Here is a 27,878-nt window from a genome sequence, read left to right on the forward strand (position 1 = left end):
CAGAAGTTTATGACGGAAGTGTTTAAAGTAAACAATTGATAATTTATTTTTGGCTTAAAATAAGCAATTTACTATAGTCAGGCAGTATTTGGACATCAAGTAAAGTATATAAATTTGATCAATGCAAAATAATAAACAAAGCGAAGGGAAACAGCTGCTTGAGATTGACATCATGATGATGTCAAAACAACATTTAAGAAAAACATTCAGCTCATTTTACAGTGTCAAATGAAAAAATCAACATTTTCAGTAAAATTTTTGATATGTACAGATGGACAACAGATAAACGAAGAAAGATTCGAAACATCCTATTTTTCTACAAATAATACTTGGTGAGTATGTATAACCGGTGCAAATATGTTGGGGGAGAAAAAAAAAGGGGTAACTAGAGCTGGTAAAAACACATCCTTTACCTTTTACTAGAACGTAACATCACACATGCTCAAGGTATCACTTGAATTGCATTATCTTGGATCTCATCTTCAGAGTAGAATCCAAAGGTTTAATGATGTACACTTGAAAAGCTGCAACTTGACGGGGAATATTCAGCTGAGATGAACTTTGACTGTGTTGGTTCTGACCTAATGAGTACTTGATTCCCAGGCTGAAGGTGACTCTCCATTATTCGTACCAACTTCTGTTTTACAAAGAGGGCATGATGCATTTATCTTTAACCATTTGTCAACACACACCACATGAAAAACGTGAGAGCAAGGTAACTCTCTAAGCTCATCATCATCTGCGTATTTTGCTAAGCAAATGCAACAAACCTGCAACAAATTCAGAAATTTACTCGGTCAAATTATTCTCCACCACATGTGAAGGATCACAAATCATAACGCTTGGCAACAAATTCATTGGTCCATCCTTAAGAATCACTTGCACTCACAGGTTCTACTTATATCTAAAACTTGGTATTCGTTCTTCTTTTGGCAGAAGGTAAGCATAGACTTTGAGGTAAATATTGTTAATTCATAACTTCAAAACAATATATATAGTGACCCCCATTAAACTTACAGCGTCTTCTCCTGAAATAGCTCGCTCTTTTTCTGTTCCCGCAGCCAAAATTCCACCTTCATCCATAACTGCATTGGCATCCTGATCACCAACGTTTTCATTGTTCTTCAATTTGAACTTGAAGATTGGTAGAGCATTAATTGATTCCACTGTTGCTCCTCTATTATGAGAAAAATCCTCCCGAATGCCCAAAACAGAAATTATACAAGGCAGGCAACAACATATAGTTGCACAGAGTATAAATGGCATTGCATATCCGATACAGCTAAAGGTAAGAAAAACAATACATAACCTGCATGAAATGGCCAAGATTATTTGAAGATTCAAGATTGTAAAATACTGGCTGCGCAAAAAAAAAAGTGTGTTTAAGGTACCTATATAATTGTGGAGCATCAGAAGGAGAAGTGTGACCTCCAAAGATCCAAACATTTCCAACAACAAACCAAACTGCAAAGAAGCAATCCAAGGCCATCTTGAAATGGTCTACCAATCCATTAAGCCTGCAATTTAGCAAAGAAAAATTCTGTTCTTATTAGTGTGGTAGGAGTTCATTAAACATGATGCAATCAGACTGAGATTCAAGGTTTTGTATCCAGTTGAATTTATCATTAAATAGCATCACGAGGAAATAGTGTTACAACTTCAACATATTTCAAGGCTTCCTATCTTTCCCAGTCACCAAGTTCTAGTTGAATCTCGAAACATATTTCATTTCCTCTGTAATTTAACAAGGAAATTGTCTTCCTGGAGAATTTATTAAATGTAGACAATATTAGGCAAGGTACTGTATAAGCTGGAATTTGACATCGATAACCTTTGAGGAAATAAGATGTCAATTCAGCCATTACGATTATACTCATTGTCATCAACAAAAAAAAGATGTCGTCACCACTAAAGAATCTGCCGTCACATCTTGTACATCAATTTATCACAAATATCCAAACTTTAAGTAACATTTTCATCATTGGTTCCAGATATAATATATGAAAATCTTACTTTTAATTGAAAATTGAACAACCAGATGAGGAGGATAATATATAATTCAGGACATCTTAGCCCATGCTGAGTTATAAAACCTTGCCAGGGTCTCCTATATGGGGAGCAGAAAAACTAATACGCACTCGTCCTTCTTCTACTTCTAATCATCTGAATCCTTGGCTACTTTGTTTCGAACACCACCCCCACCCCCACCAAACAAAAAAAAAGGTGGCCAAATAAATAAAAGTCATATATATATGCCTTTCTTTCGAGTTAAATATTGGACATTTTCAATCAATTGAAAACCACAATCCCAACTCCACCCATAATGAATTGGGAAAAAAGTACATCACAGGAATAAGGTTATTTGCCTGTTAAACCATAAACTAAGAGTGTATTCAAAAACCAAAATTATTATTCCCACCCCCATCCCCCCGAGTAAGAAAAAAAAATTGATAAGAACGAGAGGGGCAAAAAAAAACATACCTAGAAGTAAAGGCTCCAGGAATTATAGTGTTTCTCGTGGCTGATTGTGTAGCATTACCGTTCTCCTCGTCTGAGACATGAGAAACATAGATGGCAGTATAGGTACGATCTGGAGGGTTGCTTCCAGAAGATCCTTGAGATGGTTGAGAGGAATCTTGTTCATTGCTTTGATTACGGTTTCGAAAACGCCAATATAGAATGGGAAGTGTGGCAACACAACCAGATGCATAACCCACAACCCATGCAAATAATGGAGCCTGGGGATTTTCATTCCTGGACAGCGACAGAACGACTATTGATGCTATGATCTGACTCACAGTGACAAAAAGCTCAACAGAAATCCAAAGTCCAGAATTCAATGGACTCCGACCACGATGACCATATCCTTCACCTCTTCTTAGTGAAGCTGAATTCCTAGAGTTTAATCTGGATGCAGAAGATGAAGATGCTTGATGAGTGGAATCTTGTGTGTCCCCAGCTGGTTGATCACCATTGTGCGGTAAATGCATTTCAGAGTGTTGATCAATATGGGAAGACATAGTTAGAGCTTCACCATTCATAGTAATGTCAATTACGTGCTGACGACCATTATGATTTTCCGGTTGCTCCATCAGCAAAGGGTGCTGGTCGGTTTGGGTATTGCTATTTGAACCCAGAGAAGTAACATCCATTTAAATCACCCAAGTAAAACACGATAAGGCATAGATTTGTCACAACAAAGTTTCCTGCCTGCACTATCTCCTGATTTGATACCTGATGACGTACAAATCCCCCGCGATGCTCCAATTCCAATCCTCAAGTTTTAAGATCTCACCGTCCTTGAAAGGGGATTAACTTTACTCCTGATCAAGTAACCACACATACATTAACTTTATATACCAAAATCTCACCACTCACTAATTCTATAAACTGTTTTATCTAATGTAATCTATATGTTTAAAGCAAGAACACTATAGTGCATTTTATAACAGTAGATATCTTGAATGTTATTAACACATTGATGTAGTTCCAATAACAACAGTATGTAAAGTGGGACGAAGATAGCATTTGGAACTAAATCTGCCGTCATAGATAGTTACATAGTTGATTGACATTCATCTAAATCACCAAAGTAAAACACGATAAGGCAAGATTGGTAGCAACAAAGTTTCCAACGCGCACCTTCTCCTGATTTGATTCCTGATGCCACTCAAATCCACCGTAATACTCCAAACAAAATATGGAGAAATGTTGCCGGGCCTTGAAAGGGGTATTAACCTTTTTCCTGATCAAGTAGCCACAGATAGATAACTCTATACATTAAAATCTTACCACTTCCACCTGTAAACTGTTTTATCCAATGTAATCTATATGTTGAAAGTGAGAATACAGTAGTGCATTTTATAACAGTAGATTATCTTGAGCGTTATTTACACAAAGATCTAGTTCCAATAACAACAGGATGTAATGCAATTCCAAAACAAGTAAAGTAAGGGTTTTAATTGAGCATAAAATAAGGGTTTAAAGTGGGGCAAGCATGACATTAGGTCCAAAATCCAGGGTGATAAATAGTTACTAAAGTTAGGTAACAGTGAATTCAGAAGAAAATAGTTTTTCCAGAAACAGAAACCTAGTAAATCTTAATTCCGAGTCAAACACAAAACCCAATCCCACCGAATCCGTTTCACTGATAAATTGATCACTTTGCGTGTGTCATTATAGCAACAAACAGTGTGATCCGACCAACAGAAACAGAAAAAACATTTGGCATCGGAACCAAAATAAATCGAAACGAAAGCTGAAAGGAAGCTGAAGTTACAGAAAAAAACGAAACAAAAAGGAATGTGAGTGTGGAGAAGAAAGTGTTCACCTGATTCAGCTCACGCAAACAAACGATTCCAAGCTCACTGTGTGTGCCGTTTCTTTTGCTGCAGATTTTCGATTTTTACTAAACAAACAAAAACAGAACAAACGTTTAATGAACCGAAAAATAATAACATATTATCGATAATTGAAATATTAATATAACGTCAGCAATGCCTTAACACGTCTCTCATAAAATAAAAGAAACGAAGCGGAAACACAGGCATGATGTCGTGTGGTCCCACGCGCTCTCTCTCTACCGTTCGATTTGAATAAACGCTTTCTTCGTCGTCTGATGAAGCGTGAGGAAGTTAATCCAACGACGTATAATATTTACGATGATAAGGCTTTTTTATTTTATTTTACAGATTATGTTATTAAATATGTGATCATTTGTAAAATAAGAAAACTCTATCATATTTTTGTTGGCACTAAATAATAAATTGAATATAGATTAACTTTGCGAGCCCAATAATAAGAGTGTATAAAAAAAATTAAAATGAAAACTATTTGAAATTTTGAAAAAATATAGAATCAGTGCACTAATTACTTGCATAAATAAATAAATATATATATATATATATATATATATATATATATATATATATATATATATATATATATATATATATATATATATGTATATGTATATGTATGGATGGGTGGATGAAATTGAAAGATTAATAACACGACCATAATGGATCAATCAAGTGAGTGAATAGATATTTGTTTATTAGAGTCAACAAATGGTATACTTAAATTGAATTAGTTTCGGTGACTTTATATTTTTTTTATATATAAATGTAGTCTTTTAATAGTCTTATTAATGTCTTCGTGTTTGTCTTTAAAATTGATATTTTCATAATTACTTTATGATAAAATATGCGTCAAGTCATTTCAAGAAAATAAAGGACTACACATCTTGGTATATCCTTAATAAAAAAATAAATATACTTGTCATTAAAAAAATTATTTGGACGACTGAAGATTTGTGATCCTTAATTACTTTTTATTGTTTTAGAATAAAGCAAATAAATTTTATAGTATAAAATTTCGGACATTTTATCTCTTTTTTATTTCATTAAAAAAATATTTTATAAGCATTAAACGATGGTAACTAAAATACTCTTTTAACTTATGTTTATAAATACTTACAAGACAACATTTTGAATAAAGATGTGAAATACATTTCAAAACTAGGTTAAAAATCCTTTCGTCTGTCTAACAAAAATATGCTGTGAAGAAATCACTTTTTTTTTCTTATTATCGTTAGTTAAATTTATTAGTTTTCATATAAATTTTGGATAAAGGATAAATTTCGTCTGTAAATGAACAAGACATTATCGATATATATTTTGTAGATAATTATCAATATAACTTCTAAAAGAACGAAAATAATTGTTTGAAATTAATAATTATTCCATCATTAAGCTATAACATAATATTAAAGAATGAAATTTTATTTTTTGCAGATTGTATTTTTATCGCATTTATGAAATTGAAGAGAAACTTGTTCGATGATAAAGTAGATTTTAGTATTGATACAGTCTTAATTAAGTGCAATTGAAAATTAGTTTTAATTTTTGAATTCTAGCACAACCATATGAAATTAGTAAGCTTTAAAAGATGTTTTCAATTAAAAGAATCAGCTTTCATATATCTCTGAGTTTATTGCTGTAAAGTGTTATTGATATTAATGACAAAGAGGTTTCTCAATATATTCTTATTTTAAAATGCATAAAATTATTATTATTTAATAGTAACGATATTATTTTTCCATAAATTCAGTTAAAAGTTTCGCATAACATGATTACTTCATTAATTTAAAATAACCTATTTATCTACATACACATAATAACAAAACCGCATGTGGCCATAACACAAGAAACACAATTCACAATTCACTGTATGGGCCGTAAGTTTAAAACGGGCTAACGCTTCGGTAGAAAAAAATGGACAATGATATTTGGACTCTAATTCAATAAAACAACAAAAATAAAGCATTATTATAAAGCATTATTACGTGGGTTTTGATGGGCCGATGGAGAAAAATCTGAAGGAAATGGACGGGTGGAATACACATTGCATAGTTTGTACCACAAATAGCTACAGTACACAATGGTGGGCCCGGATAAATATGGGTCATGTGCATCATCTTGTGACAAGTGGCGGAAAGCCCAAGCCCATGTCCGGGCCCACTTTTTGTCGATTCCAATCATAATCTCTCGGAGCAAATGGTTCTTGTTTGAAGCGTGTAACTCCATCATTTTAAATTGAAGGCACTTTCAAATTACCAATCCAGATATTTTTCCACATTTATTTGACCTTATTTTCATTGATTTATTTTTGCTGTCAAAAAATAACTATTGTGTGAAAAAATATAAGTTGAACAAAATCAATCACAATAATTATTAATAAAGAGATTAAAATTAAGTATTTTTATGTTGAAATGTAAATAACATTATTAAATGATATTTTATAAGATACTTGTACTGAAAAAAATATATATATATATATACATAAATTTTTTAAAAAGTAGCATAGCATAACTCACGAAAACTAAATTAAAATATCACATTAGGATGGCTTGTATACGAAGAAATATATTAAGGATACAATGTCAGATTTAAACCATAAAAACTCATTATTAAAAAAGAATGTGCATACCATGTATATTTAATAAAGGATACATATTAATTTATTATATAGTACAATGTCAAGTGTAAGATTTTATTTTATAAAATGTCTAATGTTAGATATTGGTATAAGATTTAAAACTGAGTTATATTAATAAAAAAATATATATCTTAAAAATATTAATTAAAGTGTAAGTATTATAAGACCTCTTTATTAAAGTAAAAATTACATATAAATACAATTAATGTGATATGATACAGTGAATTTACCATGAAATAAATTAAAACCCAATACAATAGTTCCTGCAACAGATCAGAAATATTTTGACTAATATAGAAGCTTAAGAGATATAACATGTTTTTTTTTTTTAATCCATGAAGAAGCTTCTTCGAATGTATCATTGTTACTAAAGAAACAAAACTACATTCATCCACAGTTTTGGTTTAATTGGAAAAAACAAGGGTAAGACATTGAAATCATCAATTAAGTATTAATCATTGAATTCCACTGTTCAGAAGCACAATCAGTTTAAACAAGTACTTCATTCAATTTCCAAAAAGAAAAATGTTAACGTACATTTACATTCTTTATTTTATTTTTTGTATTTTGCTATACTTATTCTAGTTATAAACAGTAAGGAAAAAAATAATGAATACTTAGTATTTTTTTTTTAATATTTTGCAGAGTCATTATAATGGTCTCCTTTAATATTAATGATGTTAATTAACTTGTTATGGTGTCAGGTTTTGGTGATGATGTAGAATAATTAAGGCCAACCGGAAATGGACTAGGTAGGTCTGAATGTGTGATATTTTAGCGTTAAATATGATTTTATTCCTTAATTTTCGGTGAATTTTAAAATTAATTTATTTTAAAATTTTATATTAATTTAGTCTTTCATTTCTCGAAATATGTGAATTTAGTTTTTTTAATTAAATTTTGTTAAGTTTATTTGACATTTCAAGCATTTAATACTAAAGCAAAAATATGTCAAAATGTATAAATAACTCAAATACAAACCTAAAATACATACGAAACATCAAATAAACCTAACTAAATTTGATTTAAAATGACTAAATTCATATATTTCAAAAAATGAAGGACTAAATTGATTTAAAATTTTGAAATAGATTAATTCCAAAATTTACTGAAAGTTAAAGAAAAAAAAAACATATTTAGTATACACAAAAATTTCTTTCATTCAAACATGTACTTTGAAGGACAAAAATTGTTTTAAGTGTTTTGAACTTTTGGTATATTATATTTCTTTAAAATTATAATTTAATCCGAATAGTTAGTGTGGACTTTCAATATATTGACTTTTGTAGTGGGAATCAGGGAAATAAAACTTTGCTTTTTATTAAAAGAACAACAGCAGTTATAGGAACAGGAATGAAAAAAAAAACCCTAGGAAATATGTAAAAATAAAGCAAGGACACCAAAGAAAATGTCTTTAAAGTGTGTTGGTTAAAGCAAGAATAAACATGTTTATTTGTCGTCAAATGAATAAAGCAAGAGGAGAAATTGAGAAAAGAAAGCAATTAAATAATGGTCAACTATGGTGTGCATTAATTCCCCAGGTTTTTCATATTTTCTTCAGTTTTTCCCTCTCATATTATTACTTCTACGCTTCTAGATACAACACATGATTCATAATTTTCAAGTCACATCGCATATATTATATAGATAATGTCTTTCTCCAATTTTTTCAAAATTTTCCGTTTCAATGAATGTTAAAAAATGGGAAATAGATGAAAAAACAGAATCGTAACTCAATTGTCTAAAATATTTAAATGTTGATTCATGGAGTTTAGGAATTCAAGTGTGAATCTAAGTCCAACATTGACACAAAAATGAGGAAATAGAGTACTATATAAGAATAAAGACCTATAAATCCATTGCTTAAAGTTTTGAGTTGAAAGTGGTATCAGTGTCTTATATGATTGGGCTTAGGTCTTATTGATGTTATATCTCTCCAGTAAAACTTCCTCCCTATAAACCTAACATGAAATTATTTTGTAAATTTTGAAGATAAAATGAAAGTTTTGAATAGAGATGAATTTAAAAGAATTTTTTTACAGAGAAAATACTATAATACTAATGAAATCTAGGTAAAGTCTATCGGAAATTAGTATCATGTTCAATCTAAAATTACATAATAAAGTTTACGAGTTTTTATTTTTATATAATTTTTAATATTTTATATTTAATTAATATATAAGATTTAAACTCATATTTGACCTCAGTAAATCCTTTTTATATTGATATATTCTTCTTCAAGTAAAAATATTCAGAATTACAATTATTTTTTGGGTTATTATTCATCTTAATAGGACATGTTTAATTGAATCTTTTGTCAAAAAAATTTTGATACAGAAAATATATTATATTTGTATGAATTTGTATATTAAAACTAACTACTAAATTTGATATTACTTTAAAAATAAATAATAAAATTTCAATTTCCTTTCAAAATTTAGAATTTTGAAAATAGTTCTTGCCATACTATTTTGTGGGCTCACTGGACCATCTTCCCACCTAATTCTGCTTCCTTTTCAGTTTAACGTTCCTCACAAAGATAACTTTAAATTACTGTCAAATAATGTTTCTTTGTATGTTAAATTACCGAAAGAAACACTTTTTTCTTTTCCTTTAAAGACTGTGATTGTTCCCTTTTAAACAATATAAGTTTAAAATGCAGAGTATCTTTTGAGAGATCCGAAGCCCCAGTAACTTTGCTGTTTGGAACATCTTTAGATAACAGAGGACAACACTTTCATTAAAATTTAACGTTAGTCCAAAAATGAAATACGCATTGGTTTAATTAAGGTTTATATTATGGTAATTAATTTGAGGTAGATGAAATTACAAGAGAATGAGATAAAGGAAGAAGTGCATCACGTGTGGCTTTGTCCATGCAGTGGGAAACATATGCTCGGTTGTGAAGGGACACTTCATTTAAATAATAACAATTAACGTTTCAAAATAATATATTTTATAAGTTAGTTGTAAGTAGTTGCTTCATCTTTATATATAAAACTTCTCTTATAGCTACCATTCTTGGAGACACAGCTGCACATTCTTCAATTACCACAACAAAACTCACAGATTCTTCAACATAGATCTTCATATTTTTTTGTTGGAATTTTATTTTATTAAGATAATTGAAAAGATTTATTTTCAATAAGATACGAGTTATAAGATATTGAAATCACTTTTATCATAAAATTTTAAAATTAATTTAATAATTATAGGTTTTGTTTTTTATCTAATATACTTTAGAGATTCGTGTATACAAGAAATAAAACATACGTGAAAAATAATTAGGTTTGTTCAGATCTTTTGTATAATATTAAGTACGCAACAAAACATATAGAATCAGAAGAGTGGAATACATTATTTTCATCATCAAATATATAATTAGTAGCTTTTAAAATTATGGTAGGTCCTATTTGATAAAGTCCAAGATATTTGTTTCGAGATATCTTCACAAAATGATCATATATAATTTATTCAACAATTTATAAGAGACTTTAAAGCCTAAATAATTATCCATATCATATATTTTAATTTTTCGAAGTTCAAGTAACTTAATTCTAACTGTTATAACTTATTTGTGATGGATTAAAAACAAAGGTAGTAGTATAATTTAGGGTTAATATGTGTTTGATCTCTTAAGTTTTAGTGAAATTTTGAATTAGTCTCTCTTCGAAACTTTTGACCAATTTAGTTATTCATTTTTAGAAATTCGTAGATTTAGTCCTTATAACAATTTTTTTTAAGTTTATCTAACGTTTCAAGCGTATTTCATGTTCGTATTTGAATTGTTTACACTCTTTGACACATTTTCGCTTCAACGTTAACTCAAATATTATCATAAAACACATTTGAAATGTAGAGACCACTTTATGTGCAACTTCAACATCTCCAATCCAAGGGGTAGGCCTTTTTTTTTCAAGACCCCCTTTCGGTTCGGAAAACGCATTGGCTTTCACTCAAGTTCGAGGATCCATTAAATAAAGCAAAAAAATGCACATTACACGAAAGGTAGATGTTCATTGGCGAATAAAGAGAATGCAAGCTATGCAAAAACGGATTTCACTGATTTTCTTAGCCGGAATGTGCCCTCAATCTCTTTCTGACACATGGCTAAAATTTATACATTTCTAAAATTTATGAACTAAATTAGGCTAAAATTTTGAAGAGAAACTAATTCCAATTTTTATTTAAAAATTTAAAAACATATTTAACCCTAAAACTTAAAAAGTTAAAAGTAATTTTTAGAATATATTGTTAACAGTAAAGAACCTGACTTTATTACTTTTTCACTCAGTAACATGTGGTCCTGAAATTCCTAAAATGAAAGACATGCATACTCAAAATGCCATCAGAACTTGCCGAAAGTGGAAAACCTATAATCTCCATTAACATTAGATTAGATTCTATAATCAATTGTTCCTAAAGCACGCGCTAATGCATGATATATTAAACTCATCAGAGAAATAACACTGAACTCAGTATTTAGCATAAATATTTTGTTGTAAAATAGATGCAGCCTTGGGATTACCACCCTGAAACGAAATAATTAAAGATTTAAACAGGGAAACATGCATGCACTAAAGTCGAAAAATACCTTTGAAAAGTTTTCGATTTTCCTAAACCCTAATTAATTAACCACGAGACGTCCCTTTGATCACTCATAACACTCCATACTCGAGACAATGCATCTTCCATCAAATTGGCTTGTTTAAAATTCTTTGATTCTGACGTATATATATAATTAATAATTCAGATAAGCATGAGTTATAGTATTTAATTGCAGTTAGTTAAGATTCATTACCCTAGCTTATTATAAACTGCATGCTCTTTATTTAGTCTTGAAGAACGTGGTTCCCTTCAACATCAATCGTCCTTACATTAATTGACTGAAAATTTTCAAAAAAAATAATCTACGTATAACCCACCATGTGTTTATTTACTATTATGGACCATTATAATATGGTTTACATTGTTTGACTTCCATTTTTTACTTTCTGGCGTGACTTAGCGTAGGTCATTGATTAATGTACTATTATCTTTTTTTTAGAAGAATCAATGATACACTATTGGAAGTTCCACATCGACTAGAGATAAAATTAATTTACAATATATAAGTGAGAGCGGTCATCACCTTATTAGTCGGTTTTGTAGAGTTGAGTTAGGCTTAAATTTCACTTCTAACACACACTAAATCATATCAGAGAGTAAAAGATGAGAGTCATAGTATAATTTTTCTACTATTATATATGATGTTTGGGTAAAGTTTTTGAGAAAAATTAGAAGGGAGTGTTGGATTTGTATATGGTGTCTCCGAAAGGTGAGAATGTTTAACCTTAAAATGGTTGACATAATTGTGATTTATAGGGGACTTAGGCCCTTTTAATAAGTAATTTGAGTACGTCCGAAGTGTTCCCTGGACCTAGGAATAGTTAAGTTTGACTCAGAATTAGCTGTGATCCTTCTCAATCCAGAGAGAATTTGGTAGGGTAGGGTCCTACAAATACTTAGACTCTTTCATTATTATGCTCCCTACATCATCACGATCATGTTTCTCACAAATCACACGCATTACTATGCCTTTGCATTGGTCATCATCATCTGATTTTCCTCCCTATACACACAATAATCTAATTCTACATCTCCTCAACCATCTCATTAAATAAGAAAGAAAATTCTCTCTTAATTTTAATAAAATTAAATTATTATTTATGCCCACTTTTGTTTTTCATTGAATAACATACAATCTTATAAAAGTATTTTATTTAAGTATAATGAGGTTTTGTCAACTCTTATAAAGTAAAAAAAAAATTGAGTTTTTACTTTTTATTGTCAAAATATATAAATATTTATTTTTGTGAAAAAAATTATGATGATTTTGTAACAATTGCAATTTAAATTAATAATAATGTTGGATTATAAGATTTTCACTTAATCGTTATTCATGCTTTATTATTTTATCTTTATCAATTTGATAAATGAACACGTACTGCATTGGTCTCTTCATACATACAACTTTTCGCAACTTTACTTGTCTTTTTCATGATATACATCTTACTAAAGTATCCTAAATTGTTTTAAAAAGTTCATATGTATCTTTAATTCCAATATGTTCAATAAATAGTCATTTTATTTTGTACATGTTAAACATAATATTAGTGTTGCTTTTGTATAATAAGTGCGCATAAAACACGAATTTTATCAACTGAAAATGTTTAGTTACTATGAAAAAGATATCAACATTAAAAGTTTACTTTAAAAAATGGTGCGCGTTTTTTTTTTTTTAATTATGACCACTCTAACATTTCTAGCTGTCTACATTTACAATTTATATATAATTTTTCTAAAAAGATTTCTCGTTTTGATGCGCTATCTTAATTGAATTTTATCATTACAACTCATTCCAACTATTCTAATATTTAATAATTGTAATGGGACAATTTCATCTCAAAACTCGTCATTTGATTAAATTTCTGTTATGCAGCTTTTATTTATTAAATTTATATTAATTTAAATTTATTTTAACTCTGTTAATGTAATTTATAAGTTTAAAATATAGTATTGAATTACAATTTAAAGATAAAAGAATGTAAACATTCTGTGGCTATTCAATTATTAAATAAATCTCTTGATTTTAATTAAAAAAATATGTTAAAATACGGGATTAATAATATGTTTTTGGTCCCTTAACTTTCGGTGAAATTTGAAATTAGTTCATTTTGAAATTTTGGACCAATTTAGTCATTCATCTTTCAAAATACGTGAATTTGGTCATTTTAATCAAATTTTGTTAAATTTATTTGACATTTCAAGCGTGTTTCATAATAGTATTTGACTTAACGTTAAAGCAAAAATATGTCAAACAGTATAAACAATTCAAATACAATCTTAAAATATGTACGAAATATCAAATAAACCTAAAAAAATTTAATTAAAATTACTAAATTTACATATTTTTTTCGAAAGATAAAAAACTAATTTAATCTAAAATTTTAAAATAAAATAATTTCAAAATTCAGTTAGCCTGTAATATAAGTTGTTTGAAGTCTTTGAGATTTGAAAAGTATATGAAAATGTTTAAAAGATAGTTATGATTGAAAAAAAAAAAGGTGGGGTATAAATTATTTTCTTGGGGTTTTGGGAAGAAATGAGATCACATGGGGTGTTCCCAGTAAGCAGATCAGACGGACAGGATGAAATGCGAGGAAATGAGAAGAGTGGTAAGATATGTCTCCATGCCTTGTCCAGTTTATGCTGCTTCTCTGTAATGGTTTTTGCGGGGAAACATTTCGTCCCCACATTTGTTTCTCATCTCACCGACCACCTCCTACTTCACCCTCTCATTGCTCCCACTACATTCCATTCACCTTTTTATATATAAACACACACTTAACAACCTCTTCTCTTCATCATACTTTTTCTTTTCTCATCAAAAAATGGACAAACAAGATCTCGGCCTTGAAATCACCGAGCTCCGGTTGGGCCTTCCCGGCGCCGCCGCTGGGGACAACAACCACGACAAGGACAACACCAAGAAGAACAACAAGAGGCTCTTCTCCGACATCGACGGTCGAAACAGCTCCTCCGAAGAAGATGCCAAAAAAGAAACCAAGAATCATCAAGTCGTTGGGTGGCCTCCGGTCTGCTCCTACCGGAAGAAGAACACCGTCAATGAACCTAAAATCTACGTCAAAGTCAGCATGGACGGTGCTCCTTTCTTGCGTAAAATTGATTTGGCTATGCACAAGGGATACTCCGACTTGGCCTTCGCCTTGGACAAGTTCTTCGGTTCCTATGGAATCGGTGAGTCACGTTTTTCTTTCTCCTGATATTGCTTCGTAGGTTGTCTACAGTACCTGGTTAAGGTTTAAGAAAGAAACATGCAGTTTAAGATTCCGTTATGTGTCTATCTATAAACACGAAATAGACTTTAATTAAGTATATGTATAGTTTCTGGCTAGCTATATATATGAGAAGTTAAGGCAAGATACGGTTAATGATCCACAGAGAGAGTCAGAAGAGAAGAAGAAGAAGGATTTTGAACTTTAAGAACACAGAGTTTATCATAATTGAATAAGTATACATTAGCAACTCCTTAAAAGAACAAATTTTTTTAAAAAAAAGGAAAACCCTTATATTGTTTCATTGCAAAGTGTTTTGATTTCAGTTTCAGAGAGGTATTTTATGTCGGTGAAAAGTAAAAAAAGTAAAAAAAGAAAAATTGGGAATGAAGAATATATTATAAGGAAGATTTTGATTAAAAATTTTGTTGACAGGCGAAGCGTTGAAGGATGCGGAGAATGCTGAACACGTTCCCATATACGAGGACAAAGATGGTGACTGGATGCTGGTTGGAGATGTTCCTTGGGAGTAAGTCTTTTTTGCCCCTTTTTTTCTATAATTTTTTATTATGTCCTTTTAAAACATGTCAATAACATTAAATGAACTTCGTAAAACTGTTAGATTCATGTAAAGGTTTCAAATTTCCTTCTAAATATGAATCTGTTCTGCGTTTGTTTTGGTTTGGGTGGGAGCATGAATTCATGTTTCAAGAGACAAAAGTGATAAGCGTGTGAAACACGTACGAGTCAAATACACCACAAGTACTTGTGCGTGTCTTCCACTAGTTATCTTCAATCACCGTGTTAGCGCAGCATAACCCACACACCAAACTTTGAATCCGTTTCTGAAAACCTTCGTTAATCTCGCTACTTTATTATCTCTATCAGTATAATTAACGATTACTGTTAATTAATTGCAATTATGTAATTAACAATGCATTACTTTCTAATCTAATCATGGGTCAAATAAACAAGTAGTCCCACCAAATTTAAATGGTAGTCGAATTGGTCTGTGATTTGAACGCAGAACAAGTTTGGGAGAATAATTTTGTAGTCCCCCAACACAGCACTTGATTAGACATGTGCCGATTATGTTGTCGATTGACCTAATTAATTAGTTCTACTTAATTTGTATGCTAAGTATCATTATCCGAAACAATTAAAAAAAATGATCTTGGATCATATATTGCCGACATGCGTGAATCCCTCGTTATGATAATGTTCGGCACATCAACATGGGAAGGGTGGGGGATACACACTAATCAATTGAGCCCTCACCAAAGAAAAAGCAAAACCTTTAATGGTAAATTAGTTTGAATTTTGTTCCGTTGTGACTTCAAAATATATCGATGATTATTAATTTAAAAATATTAAAATAATGTGTTTTTAATATTTAATAGAAGGTAACCACGATAACTCATTAGATAAATCGGATTCAGTGATGGATATATTTTTTCATGATCATAAAATGTTCAAGAAAAAAGTAAAAAAAAAAAATTAAATTTATTTTTTAAAATGTGTGTAAGTATTGATGTAAAAAGTGTTGCAGGATGTTTAGGGAGTCATGCAAGAGATTGAGGATTATGAAGAGATCAGATGCAAAGGGGTTCGATCTGCAGCCAAAAGGGTCTTTAAAGGGATTCATAGAAGGCGTGAGAAAATGAAAAGTATAGTAGATAAAGAAGCGAAGAAGATAGGCTTCTAATTCATGTCGTACACGTTTTCAACACAAAAAATCAAGTTTCGTATGTTGTCGTTTTATTGTATTTGAGGAAGCAACATTTTATAGTATGGTGCATGAACCACTCTAAGAATGCTGTTTAATGAAATAGGGAATTCCAAACTCATCGTTTTAGTATATGTCTTGTCATATTTGTTAATATGCTGCAAATTACACCAAACTTATTGTCCATCCATTTTTGCCTCCAATTTCCTTTTAATTTCTCGTGCTTATCCTTTTCAATTATTTTAAAATTTCATATCTATATTATATAGTAAACTAGATTAGCCGATTAATTAGGTTAAATATACTCTTATAATTAATTCACGTGAACACAACATGACACGAGCGCAAAAATCGAACACTACCTTAATCCCAGCATAGGTGCAGAATCTTACTTGAATCTGAACATCCAAAATACACTTTTAAATTAATCAATATCTCAATCTTAATTATTTTATTCTATTTTTCACTCGGTGGGAAAAAAATCACTATGAATAAATTTAACTAGATGTATATTTTATTTAACACTGCTTCTTTTAAGAAATACCAATGTTAATTAATATTTGACCACTATGGTACTTTTTCTGAGACTTCTTAAAAATAATATCAGAGATGAACAAATATTAATAAATTTAACAATAATTGTTTAAATAAATGGTTAACTATATATTATTAATGAATTGTCTAGTGGAGCACAAAAATTAATACTCATTGGCTTGTACAGTAAAATACAGTTACAAACTAACTACAGCATTTCACAAGTCAATTCATACTGGTTGTTGGATCTTATCTTTATCTGTTTTTCTTCTTTTTTTTTTACAATTCTTTTCACAACTTATTATTATTATTAATATTTTTGTTAAACTTTATAAATATAATTTTCGTTCAAATTTATTTTTACACTAATTATTCCAAATACTTTTTCATCTCTCCTCTTTTACATTTTTTTTTCAGCATATAAACCTTAAAATCGAATTAGTTTTTTTTTTTTTTTCTCTCAAATTTAGTATTTGGAGGACTAAAAACTCGTGGTATTGTTTATCATCTTGTAAAAGCCACACTTTGATTTAACTGATGATTTGAAAATAATTTCTTTATGAATTACGTCAGTGAATAATATTTGAATCAGTATTATTTGTTTTGTTTCAGTATCAAGGTACTGAAATATTATTTTTCTTTATATTATAAATTTATCGTATTTATAAAAAAATTAATAATTACTTTCATTTTAAAAAGTTATTTTAATTTTTTAATCAGTAAAAATAAATTTTTTTATTTTAAATTGAGTTAATGGAGAATATTAGTATGAATTGTCATTCAATTTAAATTTATTCTCTTTAACTAATTTAGTGTTTAGGATAATGTAATTGATTATTATTATAAATTATTAATTATATTCTAGTCATTTTATAATCTGGGATAATTCTAGTTTAGGTCTGTCAAATTTTCTTCTTCTTTTTTAAAAGACCCTCGAAATTAAAAAGAATGTGATTTTAATGTCCAACGTCTAAAATGAATATTTTAAGGTTTATATTTAAATTATAGGTTTAGTACATAGATACTGAAACCGTTTTCTTTTTCAAATTTTGAGAGATTAAAAAAATTGAGATGAAACTAGTAATCCAAATTTCATGATTTGAAGACATAATTCAGTATATTATAAAATATTTACTTGTTATTTGCATTAATATATAACTAGTTTTAAAATTTATTTACCTATTTAAATTAATTATATGTTCAATGTATTATTATTTGAAATAATTATATATATATATATATATATATATATATATATATATATATATATATATATATTGAATTTATTCTCTGTGTGAAAATTTAAGCTTAATCAAGTTTCAAGTTGCTCATTGATGGGAGACCAAAAAACCTTTCACTCATAAATGTGTGTAATTTTAATTCAGTCTCATTCAAAAAATTTATTTTTCAATTGTTTGCATGTTGTTTAATTTTTTGTTGGTGGATAAAGTGATTATTACTTTATCTTGTCCTCTTACTTCATTATTTCCACGTATTAAGAAAGGAAAATTAATTTTTAACAAAGTTGACAAATTTTTTACTATAAATAACGACATTTTAATAAATAAAAGTAAGGTTTTATGTGATCTAGGAAAAGAAAAAAAAAGTTTGGTGTAATTTAGAAATTAAACTTTGTGAAACTTTATTAAAATTTGTCAACTATCATAATTCATTAAAAATATGAGTTTTTATTATTAATTAATATAAAATAATATTAAACATTTTTTACATCCATAAAAAGATATTATATTTCTTAATATTTGAAAATAAGAAAAGTCAAAAATAAGATAATAATTACATCACTCAAATAACAAATATTCAGGAAAATGACTCAATTGAAAAGTTAAAAAAAAAATTGAAGTATATCCAATAGATATAAAAATTTAATTAAAATATAAAAAGTTACGAGAGATTTAAAATTTAACTACACTATAATTACATTAAAAGTTAATTCAATTATCGATGATTTATGATGTGAAATTTTACATCGTTGTCTATTCAAGTCAAATTCATACCACATTCATCATCATTAATAATAAATTAATATCATTTGAAAATAACCTATGAACATAATTTGCTATTTTAGGCGAACTTGGGACACCTCTAGATTAAGAGTGAAGGACTAGTCTTTTCGAAGCATCGATATTCGTTCAAAGAAGTTAATCACTTCCCACAAACGTTTTTGCATAAACACAAATTTATAATCGTGTTTCCGACCACATACTAAAAAGACAAAATTATACGTAAATTATGTTACACACCAAATAAATAGATTCCTACAAATTTCTATAATACCACGGTCAACCACGTAAACAAAGGTGTAAAACATTGCGTGCATGATATTAAGAGAGGCTAATTTTATTAATAATTAGTTTTTAGATTAATTATAAGTACCTTTTTAGAGAAATTTAGTGGTGGTAAATGTGTTTATTATGGGTGATTAAGATTTGTGTTAAAATAATAAAAATTAGAATAGATTTGGTGAAGGTACGTGAGAGAGAGAGAGAGGGAAAAAGGACATGGAGCCGCATGCATCGCTATCAATGTTCCTTTGGGATCTTAATTGTCTGCCTGCAACTAATTTAGTTTACCAATATTATGCAATTAAAGGAACTATTTCTTTCTTATTTATATTCAATTCATTGCATCGCAAGGGTCCACTTAATTAAACACATGCATGTAAGAATTTTTGGGACCCCGAGTTTCAACAATGCATGCATCCATCACCCTTCATCTCGATCGCATTCTATCAATGCATCTTCTCCGTCTCTAACATATAAAATTAGGTTTAATATGGTAATCAATTTTGTTCGAATGTATTTGAAAGTGAATATTATCTGACTAATTAAATTATAAAATAAATATTATTTTATAGTTGTACTCATTTATATACTATAAAGTCATCTTGTCTTTAGTCGATGCAAGACTCAATACACTCATTATATATGATGCTCTGACACACCTCATAAATGGTGTGTCCCGTGTCCGATACGTATCAGATACCGACACTCGTACAATACTTGTAGGACACACTATATCCAATTTGAAAGATATTTTTTTTCCATATGATTTTGACAATTAAAATAACGAACAAATCTTATATTATCACTATTTTTTGCATATTGGATATTAGATAGATAGATTAGATTCATTTTTGTGTTAGTTGACAATATGTTAATTGACAGTTTCAAACTCAACATGTATACACACGCTGTGTCCGGTGTCCTATATTTTTCCAATTTAATCGTATTTTCGTATCTGTATCTGTATCGTATCTGTACCCGTTTCCGTATCCGTGTCATACATTCTTATTTCTAATCGGTGCGAGAATTGTAATATAAATATTTAAGAAGTATGTTATGTGGAATGTGAGGTGAGTGTTGAAGGCTCCCTAGAAAAAGAATAGAATAGAATGGGATTGTATGAGGAGAAAAGAAAGATTCGAAATTGTGGGGTTGGTGGAAGAAGTAAGGGAGAAGATAGAAATGACAGGGGAATAGGTAGGTAGGGTTAGGGTTAGGGTTGAGGGAGGGAAGAGAAGAAGTAATGGGGGTGGTGTCTTTTATAGGTAATTGGAAAGACAAGAGTGTGTTGATGTTAGGGTATGGCCATAGGATGTCTATGGTTAAATGGGGTAACCATAAAGGCTATGGAGCCAAGGCATGTGAAGGAGGGAAACAGAAATAGTTGTACTATTAGTGTTACAGTATGAGAAGAAGAAGAAAAAGGGTCCACAAAGGCATCAATTGCTACCCCTTTAGGAAAGAACACGGGATCACACTCACTTCTGCCTCACCCGGAACGAATATCATGATAGGATTCTACCTCTCTCTTTTCTTTTCTCTCTCATTTCATTGCTAAAGGATAAAATAACACCCTCCAATGGGGTATACTCCTACCACTTTCTTCACTTTTACACCTTCACCAATCAAATTATAGTTAAATTATCTATTATAGTTGAAAATTTCACGTCAACAAGAGATAAGATTAATTCATAATTCGTTTTATCGGAAGTTTCACATCAAAAGATAAGACAATTTCATATTATATAAAGTGAGATACAAACCTTATCTTCCAAACCGATTTTGTGGAATTGAGTTAAAACTAATTATTATATTTAAATTATTGTCTGTTTTAAAATTTAAAACTTCGATCATAGTTTTACCTTTAAAAAATATATCAAAGAAATTAAACAAAAAAATATATTTAAATTGATCTCCACCTTTGACTATAAATAGGGTTTATAAGTTATTACAATTGTCATTTTACAAACTAAATGAGTTATATCTCCACGTGTCAAATGAATATTTAATTTCAAAGGTGCTTCGTTTTGTACAAATGAATTGTTTACTGCAACTAGCTATGCTCCCACACTCTCTCTTCCTAAATCACTGATTTTTTCTTTTTGTTTCTTTTCCATATTCACATTTAATGATGGGATACATCAAATGAATCTTGTATAGTATTTTGACCAATATGAATAAAAATCTGCCTCTTTAATAATGTTATACTATATCTTTACCAACATGAGATTTATTAAATTTTTTTGACAACTTAAAACCTAACTTGGTGGTCAATATATAGGATAAATATGGAGCATATAAAAGTAATAATATTAACAATACAAATATGATGTTAACACTAACTATGATAATTCATTAACATCAATTGTTATATTGTAGCAATAAAATGTTATACTATATACCGAAACATTACACAAAATATTGAAGTTAAAGTTTTTGTATAATAAATATGAACAAATAAATGTGTTACAAACAATATTTTTTTTATTAGAATATCTTCTTGTGACTGTCAGCCTCTACTTATTCAGTCACAGCTGATATAAATATATATTTTGTTACACACTAGATTTTGTATAATATATAAATAAAAAAATTTAATAAGAAAATTTATTTACACTTTATTAAAATATTCTTTAGTTTCTTTTAAATATTTCTTTATCACTCTTTAAGATGATGTATGAGAAATAACCTAAATCTTATTTATAAGTTAAACTCGTAAGGAAACCGTGACCAATTTTCATAGTTTTTGTCTCGAAAAACTTTCACATATCCAAGCTTCAACTATTTATTTTTATTGTTTTGAATTTTAGAAATATTTTATTTATTTGACTGTTATTTAATTTTTAAAAAAAATATAAATTAGCATGTCATTTATAAATTACCTTCTGCCTAATTTGTTTATTTTAACTTCTTTCGTTCACATCACAATAAATAAATCCATGTAAACTATTTTTCCAATTTAAAATAATAATTCCTAAAAAATAGAGAAAAATATTTAATTCTTCTATTTTCAATGCAAAATTTAAATAAGTTATTAATTATATTCTATTTTAGCTTTTCTCCATTTAAGGCTCAAGTAATTTTTAGTATATAATAATAGTGGAAATAAAGGTATTTAAGAATAAAACAAATTAAGTTATCTTAAAGTTAAAAAAAGAATTACTGATAAAATGAAACCATCTTTTATTGAGAAAACGACAACTTTATAATAACAAAATGTGTAATCAAAGATGAGGTAACTGGCAGGATTATAAATGATTAAAAAAGTTAATATTTTCTTAAATTTTTAAAATCAAAATTAAATGAAATATCTTTTTGAAAAGAGTTGTAACACTTTTATTTTGTTCATGTAACAGTTTGTCTTTTAAATATTTATATATAGTGAGAGACTATTGTGCTTCTTTAGTATAGATTGAGTTTCGCGGAAAACATTAGAATAAGAAACAAATATTCTACACTCTGAATTTCAATGGTAGTTTTAGAATCTAGATAAAACATTAAGCCTTTTCTGAATTATACCCTTGAATATATTAAATTTTTGTTATTAGCAAATGAAACAAATTGAATATAAATTGGTTATATATTCATTTATCTTAAATTTATAATTAAAATCATTGAATAATAATTAATTTTAATAATAAAAAAAATCAATTATTATAAAAATAAATTTAGATATTAATTTATAATTTAAAAATTATTGATAACTAACATAAATTATGATTCATTAAAAACTGATAACTAATATAATTTTTAATATGAATTCGTTTTTAAATTAATCATAAATATTAATTATCAAATTTTTGGTTATAGAAAGAATTGTCTTTTGTAATTAAAAAATTAGAATTTAAGTTGATTTCTAAATATATTTTTGTACGTTAAAATTGATTATTATCTAAGAAGTTTTTAATTAATTTATAGAAGTAAGATAAATGATAATTTCTCAATTTTGCATTGATTATCCAACTTAATGACGAATTTCATTTTCGATACTACTATACAAACATTGATCTCAATGGCTTTCTAACTATAGATCCTACACATTTATATATTCTTTGATTTAGACTTGTTCCTTGTGGTGATTAATCAAATCTTACGTTTCTATGTATCTTTATTTTAGGAAAATTAGGCTTTTCTTCTTATACTTAATCAAACTTTGTTTTAGTATTTTAAAATTTAATAATTAATACTCAAAATTTGGAAATATGTAAATTTAATCTTTTTCTCAACTTTATGAGTACAAATGTTCAATATAAAAGTATAAAGAACTAATTTATTAATTTAAAACACCAAAATTAAAAGTATAAATTCAAAAAATATTTTTTGCTTTCTACCTATAATCTCCTGTGCTTAACCACAATTCCTACTCGTCTTGTTGATTAAATTTAATAATTATATATATATATATATATATATATTACCTTTTTATGAATAGCTTAAACCGTGGTCCCCATGTTGTTTAACCAGAAGGGTCTTATGTGTCTATATATATGTTGCTTAGATTTAGATTTGGTCCTTATGGTGTTTAATCATATAAAGTATAATTATGATAGCTGAACAACATTAATTGAAACTAAAGATTAGAAAGAGCCTCACACGTGTTAAGATTATAAAGAGCTTATAAAAGAAAATATTTATCTACTAGCTAGTTAAAGTTATCAATTATTTATAATTTAATAAGTCAATTAAATAACTTTAACTAGTTTTTTTTAGATTTGATATAGGCATTTAGACTTGAACTTATCTTAATTTTTTTCTCAAAACAGTTCAATTTAACTTATGTGTTTTAGGAATTGAAATAAATTTTATAAAGTATGATAAGAAATTAAAATATAAATATGTACATAATTAATTTAAACAAATAACATAAGTCGACAATTAGAAGAAGAAAAAAAAAAACACGACATTCTTCGTATAACGGTTTAACAATGTAAAATTGTTGATATTTGTGATAAAAGATACTAATATGATGTATAACACAAGTATTATTATTTGGCGAAAGAATTTATATTTACCATTTGTTGTGTTATAAATTTAGTTTAATAATTTAGAAAAAAAAACGCTGAATCTATTTACAAAAAAGAAGACTTTAAAATAAAATACTTAAACGATAAGAAGAGAAAATAAATTACTGCGACCAGTGAAAAAAGTTATAATTGATGAAATATATGTTTATTGATGTAACATCTAGAAGAATATGTTTCACTTTATTTGTTCGAATAGTAAGATTCCGGAAAAGCTAAAGTCGAAAACAAAATAAATAAAAAAATGAGTTTAATTAAAATATAAATACACGCACAAAAAATTGAATACTTTGAAATGAAATTTGTTTTAATAGGAAAAAGTAATAAAAAGGAATAAAATTTCCTTTTATAATATGATTTTTAAACCTAGTAAAAGGGGTTATTAAGTAGGATTTGAAGAGGGAATAATATATATATATAAAATAGAGGGAGGTGGGAGATTAAAGAAAGAAAGTATGAGAGTGGTTGAGAGAACCGACAAAGAAACAATGTCACATGCTTTGGTGGGGTCACCAACCTTAAACTACGACTTGTTTACGTGCACATGGACTTCGCTTAGAGTTGACCGTTTCTTCTAAAACTCAAACATCCGGGCCCACTTGTTTCCACCTTATTTTATTTTCCAATATTTATTTTCTCAAACTCATAATTAAGTGTTCCATATTTTACGTCATTAATTACGTGGGACGTTGCTGTTAATCAACATGATGAGGTGGCCAAACAAGAAAACGAAACCAAAACCACGATCAAATCAGAATCACACGCTTTCCTTTCCTCGTTGATACGTGGAACAATCAAAGCCGCTGTTTGAGCAACACGTGTCATCGTTTGGATGGTCCAACAACCTCGCTCCATAATATAAGGTCGCACACGTTGCCGAAGAAACAACAAAGCACCACTGCTACTACGCCTAACAAAGTCCCAAATATCAAACACTTTGGTTTGGTCTCTCTCTCTCTCTCTCTCTCTCTCTTCCAAATCATTAAGACAAAGTTGGTCATAGCATAGCACCGAACAGGGAAAACCGGAAAAGCCGCAGGACCAAAGAACCCGAGTTTGAACGTTGAAATTGCGTCGCGCGTGTGAGTGTGTTTTGCGAACAATGTGGTCACAATCACAGAGCGGTACCCACTCGTCGGAATCCGACGCCGTTGATTGTTGTAACTTGAAGGAGACGGAGCTCACGCTGGGACTTCCCGGCACCAAACGTTCCTTCTCCGACACCGTTGATCTTCTTCATCTCGCCACTTCGCTAAATAAAACCAAACTCCCAACACCCAAGTAAGAACCAAGCTGCCATATATATACTACAAAATTCTTTCTTTTTCTATTTTTTTTGCTTTATCTCAAGACCCATATAAGAAAAAAATGAACTTCGTAACCAAACAATTCACTCGTCACTGTTTTTTTTTTTTTTTTTGCGGCTTTAGAATTAGTAACGAAAACTACTTTTGTGAGTGAATTGAAGGAATTTTTTGGGTTTGGGTTGCAGGGAACAAGTGGTGGGGTGGCCGCCGGTGAGGGCAAGCAGAAAGAATGCGATGAAGAGTTGCAAGTTCGTGAAGGTGGCTGTGGATGGAGCTCCTTATCTGAGAAAAGTGGATCTTGAATTGTACGACAGTTACGAACATTTGATGACAGAATTAGAGACCATGTTTTGTGGCTTAGCCATTCGTACGTATTATTATTATTAATCTCCATATATACATGGTTTTATTTGTTTTAATCAGGTTGAGGGTATTTAGGTCTTTTTGTGGGAAACCATTGTTGCAGGTAATCATTTGATGAATGAGAGGAAACTGATGGAGTCTGGAAATGGGATTGAATACATGCCCACCTACGAGGACAAGGATGGTGATTGGATGTTGGTCGGGGATGTACCATGGAAGTATGTTCCATTCATCATTCTCCCTTTTTCAAAAACCTTCATTTTAGTATTCACCACTTACATAATATATACATATGCATGTACTATGTATATCTATATATATATGTTTCATTTCCTTAAATTACAGATGGTTTCTGGTTCTTTTTGTAGGATGTTTGTTGAATCATGCAAGAGGATGAGGCTTATGATTAGCTCAGAGGCTATTGGCCTAGGTTCGTTGTTTTGTATTATATCATGTTGTGTAGTAAAAGCATACGATGATTCTGGTTTTCTGATATACTCATAACAATGGTGCAGGTCCGAGATCGAGTTCAAAATGTTCGGGTTCCACCTAGAAGAATGAATATTAGTGTGATAATAATGATAAAGACTTGGAAGTGTAGAAGAGTGAATTTAGTATGATGAAATATATGTATCCATGGTGCTTGTATATGTTCCCTTCAGCACCTCTTAGTATAAAAAACCTAGAACTGATCTCTATATTAGTGAGAAAATAAATAACATGTAATCAAGATTATGATCATGGATCGTTTATTAATTAATGTAATGTAATGTAATGGCTTTGGCTTTGTGCTACCTTGTACCCCGATTTTGCAGTTGTTAGATTCATTCAATGATCATTTAGAGTTTCCACTCCATAATTTACGTTGTATTTTTGTACTCACTCCTCGAGTTTAATGGGTTAAGTTTATTCTTATAGATGTTTGATTCCATTTCGAAACCTTAAGATGTAAGATAAAAAACTTGCCAGAAGAATTGTTTTGAAAAGAAGTTTTGAACGAATAAAACACACACACGTGAATCTCTAATGAGCACTTTTTTTAATTTCTGTTTCTAAATATTAGTTAAATCCAAATAATTTTAGAATTTTCAAATTAACAGGGAATTATGTGTTAAAGAATGGTCACTCTGCTATCTTTTCTCTTAACGAAAAGATAGAAACATGAAGATTTATGAAGGAAAAAGGGTTGACTCAAGAATAAAAAAGAAAGTATGGTTTAAGAAAGTATCTATAGACATATGGTTCATTGATTCGTTGATTGGTTAAGTTACGAAAATTCAGATCCCAACTTATTTCGGCTTCACCTAATGATGTAACCCAAAATTTATTAGCCCAAAGTGGGATGGGCCAATTTGCGGGCCAGATATTTTTTTATTGATAAAACAATACGCGATAAATTGGCTTCATTCTTCCTCGTAATTTCACCCTTCATCTCATATATTTGAAAATTTCAATTTTACCTTCTATTCTAAGGATTTTGATTTCGAATTTTGGAATGCACAATTTATTGACCGTTTCGAAATTCATGATTTAGAATGTAAATGTTGTATTTTTTTATTGTACGTTTCAGAAGGTAGAATAAAAAATATATTTTGAATTACATAAAATTTATATCCTAGATTGTAGACTCCAGAATATTTTTTAATAGGAAGAAGATGAAGAATGACTGAGAGAGGTGCATCAATGGAGGAAGAATGGGAGAGAGGGGTGTGCGAATTGTTGGGTTATATATTTTACTGTCATATGAGTTATGGTTATAGACATTGAGATATTGTGGTTTCATATGG

At 29.2% G+C, this 27,878-nt stretch overlaps 3 protein-coding genes across 4 annotated transcripts; 2 read left to right on the top strand and 1 right to left on the bottom strand.

The window, feature by feature from the left end:
* Nucleotides 1–158: 158 nt before the first annotated feature.
* LOC114185390 (RING/U-box superfamily protein) lies at nt 159–4,488 on the bottom strand. Of its 2 annotated transcripts, XM_028073087.2 has the most exons (6): nt 4,331–4,488; nt 3,643–3,745; nt 2,482–3,323; nt 1,392–1,517; nt 1,018–1,309; nt 159–770 (listed from the first exon to the last, which is right to left on the bottom strand). In XM_028073087.2, the coding sequence occupies exons 3-6, from the start codon at nt 3,150–3,152 to the stop codon at nt 582–584; spliced, it is 1,278 nt and encodes a 425-aa protein (XP_027928888.1). In that variant the 5' UTR covers nt 3,153–3,323; nt 3,643–3,745; nt 4,331–4,488; the 3' UTR covers nt 159–581. The 2 variants fall into 2 exon arrangements, with proteins under 2 accessions (XP_027928888.1, XP_027928889.1); XM_028073088.2 differs by lacking the exon at nt 3,643–3,745 and having other exon boundaries at nt 4,331–4,464.
* Nucleotides 4,489–14,268: 9,780 nt separating this feature from the next.
* Nucleotides 14,269–16,753, top strand: LOC114185498 (auxin-induced protein 22C). Its single transcript, XM_028073245.2, has 3 exons — nt 14,269–14,799; nt 15,273–15,366; nt 16,387–16,753. Exons 1-3 carry the CDS (start codon nt 14,433–14,435, stop codon nt 16,499–16,501), a joined length of 576 nt encoding a protein of 191 aa, XP_027929046.1. The 5' UTR covers nt 14,269–14,432; the 3' UTR covers nt 16,502–16,753.
* An 8,563-nt stretch (nt 16,754–25,316) lies between these two features.
* Nucleotides 25,317–26,892, top strand: IAA15 (indole-3-acetic acid inducible 15). Its single transcript, XM_028073244.2, has 5 exons — nt 25,317–25,702; nt 25,914–26,095; nt 26,195–26,309; nt 26,460–26,521; nt 26,607–26,892. Exons 1-5 carry the CDS (start codon nt 25,524–25,526, stop codon nt 26,642–26,644), a joined length of 576 nt encoding a protein of 191 aa, XP_027929045.1. The 5' UTR covers nt 25,317–25,523; the 3' UTR covers nt 26,645–26,892.
* The last annotated feature ends 986 nt before the right edge of the window (nt 26,893–27,878 follow it).

This window comes from Vigna unguiculata, chromosome 5, assembly GCF_037176805.1.
Source record: "Vigna unguiculata cultivar grain cowpea cultivar isolate G323 ecotype 2 chromosome 5, ASM3717680v1, whole genome shotgun sequence".
NCBI lineage: Eukaryota > Viridiplantae > Streptophyta > Magnoliopsida > Fabales > Fabaceae > Vigna > Vigna unguiculata.